Source organism: Panthera leo, chromosome E3, assembly GCF_018350215.1.
Source record: "Panthera leo isolate Ple1 chromosome E3, P.leo_Ple1_pat1.1, whole genome shotgun sequence".
NCBI lineage: Eukaryota > Metazoa > Chordata > Mammalia > Carnivora > Felidae > Panthera > Panthera leo.
The window spans coordinates 17382324-17389522 of record NC_056694.1 but is presented as its reverse complement, the minus strand read 5'-3'; the positions used below and the strand labels follow the sequence as shown (position 1 = coordinate 17389522).

The following is a 7199-nucleotide window of genomic DNA, read 5'->3' as shown; positions in this document are numbered from 1 at the left end:
GAAGGACTGACATCATGCAGTGGCAATGAGGTCACCCCACCTGCTCCATCCTCAGTAGCCACCCAGCTGGTTCTGGCTTCCCCAGCCCCTTCCCCAAGTTCTTTGCTGGAACCAGATGGCAGTGGAGTACAGAGTGGCCACCAGGGGGCGCCCTATGGCAAGAGTGCGGGGGACAGAGGGGTGGAGGCTGGGCTGGTGTCTGTTCCTGGAATGGGCCAGGAGGGAGGAGCAAGCGGAAGGGGACGGTGTGTTGGTCGGCTGGCCCAGGCGCCGAGAGAAGAGGGTCCCTCCTCCGGTGGCCAGTTTGGGCACCCTGGGACTGTGGCTGCAGGTAGGCAGAGGTGATGCCGGGGCCCACGGGCCCCTTTCCCTAGTTACAGTCTTCCCCATCTCCCTCTCCCTTCCTTCCCAGCCCCTTAACTCCTACCCTCCATTTTTGTCCCAGAACCTCCCCCTCCAGCTCAAACCCTGAGCCCTTCCCAAATGCCAGGCCCTCCCCCTTCTTATCTCACTAACTGCAGTCAGAGGGTGGGTTAGCCTGGCCGCTGCAGCCTCCAAGAGCAGCTCCGGCCCCTGGATCGCTGATCCAGTCCACTGGGCCAGAGGCCCTGTCTAGGAGTAACAGGTGAGCTGCTGGCACCGGGGTAGGTGATGGCAGGCAACTCCGGTTCTCCTCCCCAGCCAGGCATGGCAGACTCTGCGGAGACCCGGAAGCTGGTGTACCTGGTCACAGGTGGCTGCGGCTTCCTAGGGGAGCATGTGGTGCGGATGCTACTGCAGCGGGAACCCCGGCTCTATGAGCTGCGGGTCTTTGACCTGCACCTGGGTCCCTGGCTGGAGGAGCTGAAGACAGGTGATCGTGGAGCAGAGGGAACGGGGGTGGTGGGTGGACTCCCTTTGCCGTGGTGGAAAAGATGATGCCTGTTTATGTCTTCCGGTGCACATGGATGGGATGAATGAGTCACGCTGGGAACATGTGGCTCCCAAGGGTGTAGGCTGAACCCAGCAGCTGGCCGGTGGCCCCAGCTCTGACACTGCCTCTGCCTGCTCCTATCCCTACCAGGGCCCGTGCAGGTGACCGCCATCCAGGGGGATGTGACCCAGGCCCATGAGGTGGCAGCGGCTGTAGCTGGAGCCCACGTGGTCATCCACACAGCTGGGCTGGTGGATGTGTTTGGGAGGGCCAGTCCTGAGACCATCTATGAGGTCAACGTCCAGGGTGAGGTGGCTGTTTGTTCCCCACCCCCTCTTTGACCTTGACTTCTGTGATCCTCCTGTGGAAACCTGTCCTCTGGGTACTCCTGCCCCTGTAATAGCAGGTCAGCAGCCCTCACTGACCTGCTGTGGGACCTGGGGAAGGAAGCCACGGGCCCTCACCCAAATTGGGGATGGGGGTGGGTAGGAAAGATGCAGAGAGGGAGAAGTTTTAGCTCGGGTACACCCTCTCCCCACCACCTCTCCCAGGCACAAAAAACGTGATTGAGGCTTGTGTGCAGACTGGAACACGGTTCCTGGTCTACACGAGCAGCATGGAAGTTGTGGGGCCCAATATCAAAGGCCACCCCTTCTACAGGTAAGCTGAGGTTCCCCTCGATACTGTAAGAGCCCCATCTCCCCTCAGCATTAAGACCTTTCCCTCTCCCCAAGGCACCTGGGTGGCTCAGTCGGCTGAGGGTCCCACTCTTGATCTGGGCTTAGGTCGTGATTTCACGAACCCTGAGGTCGAGCCCCACATCGGGCTCCGCACTGGCAGCATGGAGCCTGCTTGGGATTCTCTTTCTCTCTGCCCCTCCCTGATCTCTCTCTCTCTCTCTCTCTCTCAAAATAAGTAAAACATTAAAAAAAAAAGAATTTTCCCTCTCCCCCAACTAGGGGCAATGAAGACACCCCATATGAAGCAATACACAGACACCCTTACCCTTGCAGCAAGGCCCAAGCTGAACGGCTGGTCCTGGAAGCCAATGGAAGGAAGGTGAGACAGGAGAAGAGACACAAAGTGGGGGTGTGGAGGGCTCCTGGTCAGAGGCAGAGCCAGGGCCAGCAGGACTTTTTTGTATCCAATCTCCAGGTTGAGGAGGCCAGTTCAGGCCTCTGGGTCCTAGGTCTTAGCCGTGCCTGCCTTTTGCCCCCAGGTCCATGGGGGACTGTCCTTGGTGACATGTGCCCTGCGTCCCACTGGCATCTACGGCGAAGGCCACCAGATCATGAGGGACTTCTACCACCAGGGCCTTCGTCTGGGGGGTCGGCTCTTCCGGGCCATCCCAGCCTCTGTGGAGCACAGCCGGGTCTATGTGGGTAAGGCCCAGCCTACACAGCAGGCAGGCTAAGAACAGGGCAGGACCCATGTGGTCCTGGGTGGGCGGTGTGTGCCCTGGCTAGAAAAGGGTGAGCCATATGTGGACCAGAGTAGACGGAGATGCAGGCTTTGTCTGCGCCGGCCGCAGAGGAAACTGCAGTTGTGTGAGTTGGGAAGGCTAACGTAGAAAACATGCCACAGGCTGAGGACAGGACTGCAATTACGGGAGCGGCCCCTCCCCAGGAGAGGACAGGGGCAGCATCTACACAGGGCCAACAGAAGAAGTAGCATCCATGCAGGCCGGCCCGGGAGGGCAAGTGGCTACAGGGCAGAGGAGAAAGCACCCTTCACCCGCGCTGTGGTTATGTGGGCGTGCCTACGTGAGCCCACGGAGGGGGTGTGGCTTGGACACGGGCCTGCCCAGGGGAGAGCAGCGTCTGCGTCGTCTCCAGGGCACTCAGGGGCACATTCGCCTCCCCTCCTCCACTGGCAGGCAATGTGGCCTGGATGCACGTGCTGGTAGCCCAAGAGCTGGAGCAGCGAGCTGCGCTGATGGGCGGCCAGGTGTACTTCTGCTATGACGAATCACCCTATAAGAGCTACGAGGACTTCAACATGGAGTTCCTGGGCCCCTGTGGGCTGCGGCTGGTGGACACCCGCCTGCTGGTGCCCTACTGGCTGCTGATGCTCCTGGCTACTCTCAATGCCCTGCTGCAGTGGCTGCTGCGGCCACTGCTGCTCTACGCCCCCCTGCTCAACCCCTACACGCTGGCCGTGGCCAACACCACCTTCACCGTGAGCACCGACAAAGCCCAGCGCCATTTCGGCTACAAGCCCCTATTCTCGTGGGAGGACAGCCGGACCCGCACCATCCGCTGGGTACAGGCCGTGGAGGGTTCAGCCCCTTAGCAGTGGAGCTGGGGCCCTGGAGCCCAGCATGGCACATCCATCCAGGTCCAGAGCCCTCAAACCCTGGGTGGGGAGGGAAGGCTGCATTCTAGAGCTGGAAGAGGGGTCTGGTGCCACACTGGTTATCCTACAGCTCTCCACAGTTTTAATCCCATGAGCCTTCAGTCCATGTCCTGATGCGTCTAAGTTCTAGGGCAGGGTTTTGGGGCAGGCATGTCTTCACTCTCAACCCAGGCCTGATGGCTGGTTGGCGGATGTCTGATTCCCCTGATGTTCTCAACTGCCCATCCCATTTCTGGCTTTTCGAGCAGGAAGTGAGTAGGAGTTCCATGGGCTTCATGCTGGCTTTCTTGTGTCCAGGTGTGACCCTCAGGCCTGGATTCAGAGTGAAGATACTTTCTGGCTCCTGTCACCACCTTTGGCCCTCCCTCAGGGATCACAGTCCCATTATTTTCAAACACTGATCACCTTTGGACAGCTCTTTTCAATGAAGCCTACGCAAATCTGTGTATTTTCCCTTCTTCCCACCCCTCCACCCAAATTAGTTCCTGCAGTAACGTTCAATCTCTGCCTGAGGATGCCCTGGTAATGCTGTACCTGGCCAAGCCCTAGATTAAAGTTCCTTATCCAAGCCTGTGCCCATCTGCCTGTCCAGGTCTCCCTCCCGCCTCCCACCATGTCTCCCCCTTCCCCACGGCGCCCGTCCCGTGTGGGGACAGAAGGAAGTGAGCACACAGCACGCCCGCTGTTGGATTGGTTGCTATTTCTCCCGTCCCACGGGGCCCGACCCGGCCCGGGGTGGGGGTGGGGGTGGGGGGGCTCTGGGGACAGGACATGCAGGGCAGGGGGCGGGGCAGAATTTTCCTGTGTTTTATCCATTTGCAACTTGGTCACCAATAGAGAGAAATGGGACTCTGAGGGCTAACAGGAGAGGGTGGCCTGGCTCTGGGCCCCCAGCCAGGCCCCAGGAGTCCTGTCCCCTCTGGGGAGGAAAGGGAAAGAGCTCTAGAAACCAACGGAGAAACAGGAGGGGCAAGGGCTCATGTCAGCAAACACGGCTACATCACGTGACACGCCAGCGACACGGAAACACACGCCAACGCACACGGCTGCACAGCGGGAAGGGGGCGGTGGGGGGGAAGAAGGGAGCCGGGCGCCACCCATCTTGTCCTCTGCGGGGCAGGCTGGGGGGACAGGGTGAATGCATAGAACACATCATGTACACACGCTCAAGGCGTGGCAAGAGCGTGCATCGACCCACAGGCACATGGGATGGACACGCAGTGTGCTTCATGAGAGGCGGGGCTAGGGAGAAAGGGGACGGGGAAGCAGCGAGCCCTGGCCAGGCCCAGGACCACCCACAGGGCACACATGGGCTTGGAGGTCGTAGGTGCACGGAGGGTGAGCAGCACACTCGTCCAAGAACATGCAAAAGCCACCAGCCCCCAGACAACATTCCAGGACACGTACAGACACGGCAGCCAACAAGCAAACACATCATATGACCTGTGGGACTTGCAGAAGGTGGGGCACAGCAGACCCTCGGGGATCCTCTAGTCCAATGGAGACCCAGGAATGGACAGCTATGGGCCTAATACCACTCAAGGAGGCAACAGCATCATTCCAGCCGTGGCTCCACCCTCGTTCTTGTGGCCCCAAGGCTGTAGGAATTCTGGAAACACCGGGGCCACAAGGGTGTCCTGGCTAGGCAGCAGGAAGGAAAAAGGGTGGGGATGCTGGGGCCTGCTCTGATGTCCCCAAAGAAGCCTGAGAGGGGAGCAGGAGGGCCGTAATCAGACACTGGGGCAAACTGCCTGTCCTGAAGAAGGACATTCTTGGAAGGGACAGACAGGCTCCCCTCCTCAACAGAGCCCACCTTGGGGGTTACATATATTGGCGTCACACAGGCAGGGCTCACACAGCTCAAGTAGGGTCAAGCTACTTGAGCTGGGTGAGGGTGGGAGGGGTATTGTGTTCCAGAAGGTCACATCCGCATTGTCTCCCTGTGTCTTTGTCTCCCTCTCTCTCTCTCTCTCTCTCTCACACACACACACACCACATCACATGAAGTGGGACCCCGGGAGACAATCTGCACACACACACCCAACCCTGGGGCAGGGCGTACTTCTTGTGTGTTCAATCCTGTATATGTGGGTCCTTTGCTCATGCATCTCCTGCGGCCCGGCCACCAACCTTACCCCCCAACCCTCCACGCATAGTGCATGTGCTGTCTACACAGTGAGGGAGGAGTGGGCCCTTTCTTCACCCTCAGAAGCTCGGGCCTGTGCCCTCACCTTCAATCTCAACCCAGGGGACGGGCAGGGGGGTGGGGGATAGCTATTGCCAACATTTCGGCAGGGGATGGGTCCTGGGACTCGGCTCGCCCTGAGTGGCTGCTGCCAACCGGCCATTCCAGTATTCCTGAAATAACAGTTCCAGTCCCTGAGTCAGAGTCCAGAGTGTCAGATGTGGTGGTGAGGACAAGCCCTGGCCAGTTCGGAGGTAAATGTGTGGAAGGCAGGAATGCCCTAATTTTCGATCTGTCTGGGGTGGCCCCTGACATTCGCCTCGTCAGTAACATTTCCCACAAATAGCCCTTTTGGGTGGCATCTACATGCAAGTGGGTGCAGCCTGAAAGGGCACCACGCCCGTGGGAGCATGCATGTTCCTGTGTGTATGTATGTGCCTCAGTGGGCCCCCCGCACGAGGCCCCCTCAGCCCGGACATGCGTGAGCACACCGAGGTGCACCCGCTCTCAACAAAGGTCTACCCTCTGGCAGAGACACAGAGAAACACAGGCGTGTGGGCACGTGTGCACAGGGGCTCTGAAACCTGGCAGGGCAGGAAGCTGCAGTTGCACAATGTTGATGGGACGGTGTGTGACCACACCAGATGTTGGTCAGCAGCTCTGGGGAGAGAGGGAGAGGGCAGATACGTCCAGATAAACAAACCTGGACGGGGCACGCGTCTTTAAAGACAAACGTGTGTGCATATAACACACAGGCGGGCAGAAACACACCATGTAGAAAGCCTCTAGACACACACGTGGGCACACGCGCACACACTCTCACACAGACGTATTCCACATAGCACAGAAATGTGTATTTTTGGGCCTACCCAAAATGGGTGTCCAGCGCACAATATGGAGAGCTCTGTCCTAGGAGAAGACCCATCAAATTTCAGGCACGTCCTTGAGACACACGCGCACGCACACACACACGTATTCCTCACATTACCTGCTGGGGGAAATGCACACGTATACACAGGCCGAGCTAGCTTATTTACACACTTCCACTCACCTTGGCTAAACTCCACAGGCTCACAATGCACACACATGCACACACACGCTCCCTGGGACACGTGCCAGCCCCTGGGGTGCCTAAGCCAGGAGGGTCTGCTTCACATCACACTGGGGTGTCTGCCATGGCCCGTGTGTGTCTGGGCCCACCTGGATCCTCTGGGAATGTGAGTGTGAGCGTCTGTACACTCACGACCGGCCCTACCTATAGCAGACATGGGGGAGGTGGGGATCCGTGGAAGAAGTGCTGTTGTGTTGGATTCAAACACTCAAACGCAAAATTCCATGTACGCGAATTGTGCGTCTGTGGATCTGTGGCCACACACACACACACACACGCATCTATTCACAGAAGACAGAGCGGGGCTTGGTGGGCTGCTGTGTTATACCCGGCCACAGTCTACACACAACAACCCAAGTGAAAGGGGGAAGCTCAGAAGACACACAGACCTGAGGCGGGGGGGGGGGGGGGCAGAAGGGTGATTTGGTGTTTCCACACACATCTACACACGTACACACACACGCTGGGGTGTCCACACGTCTCGAGCATGTGCTGGCGGCATGCATGTTGGTGTGCATGTGTAATCACGCCTGCTGCTATCTACGTGCGGGGGCAGGGGTGGTCCATGGCGGGGTGAGGTCCAGGGACTCCAGGGTCTGACGGGGGGTGGGAAGGGGGGGCTGCCTGGGTCTGTC

At 59.0% G+C, this 7199-nt stretch overlaps 1 protein-coding gene across 4 annotated transcripts; it reads left to right on the top strand.

The window, feature by feature from the left end:
- Positions 1-170: 170 nt before the first annotated feature.
- On the top strand, positions 171-3836 carry HSD3B7 (hydroxy-delta-5-steroid dehydrogenase, 3 beta- and steroid delta-isomerase 7). 4 transcript variants are annotated; one of them, XM_042921538.1, is made up of 7 exons: positions 173-331; positions 686-853; positions 1064-1219; positions 1465-1573; positions 1873-1972; positions 2133-2295; positions 2790-3836. In XM_042921538.1, the coding sequence occupies exons 1-7, from the start codon at positions 211-213 to the stop codon at positions 3203-3205; spliced, it is 1233 nt and encodes a 410-aa protein (XP_042777472.1). In that variant the 5' UTR covers positions 173-210; the 3' UTR covers positions 3206-3836. The 4 variants fall into 4 exon arrangements, with proteins under 4 accessions (XP_042777473.1, XP_042777472.1, XP_042777471.1 ...); XM_042921537.1 differs by having other exon boundaries at positions 682-853; XM_042921536.1 differs by having other exon boundaries at positions 173-341.
- The last annotated feature ends 3363 nt before the right edge of the window (positions 3837-7199 follow it).

What these genes read in the sequence shown, in the direction of transcription:
- HSD3B7 (XM_042921538.1), top strand. Translation starts at nt 211, where the DNA reads ATGGGCCAGGAGGGAGGAGCAAGCGGAAGGGGACGGTGTGTTGGTCGG. An exon ending in AAAGGCCACCCCTTCTACAG is followed by an intron (nt 1,574 to 1,872) that starts GTAAGCTGAGGT and finishes TCCCCCAACTAG; the next exon opens with GGGCAATGAAGACACCCCAT. An exon ending in TGGAAGCCAATGGAAGGAAG is followed by an intron (nt 1,973 to 2,132) that starts GTGAGACAGGAG and finishes TTTTGCCCCCAG; the next exon opens with GTCCATGGGGGACTGTCCTT.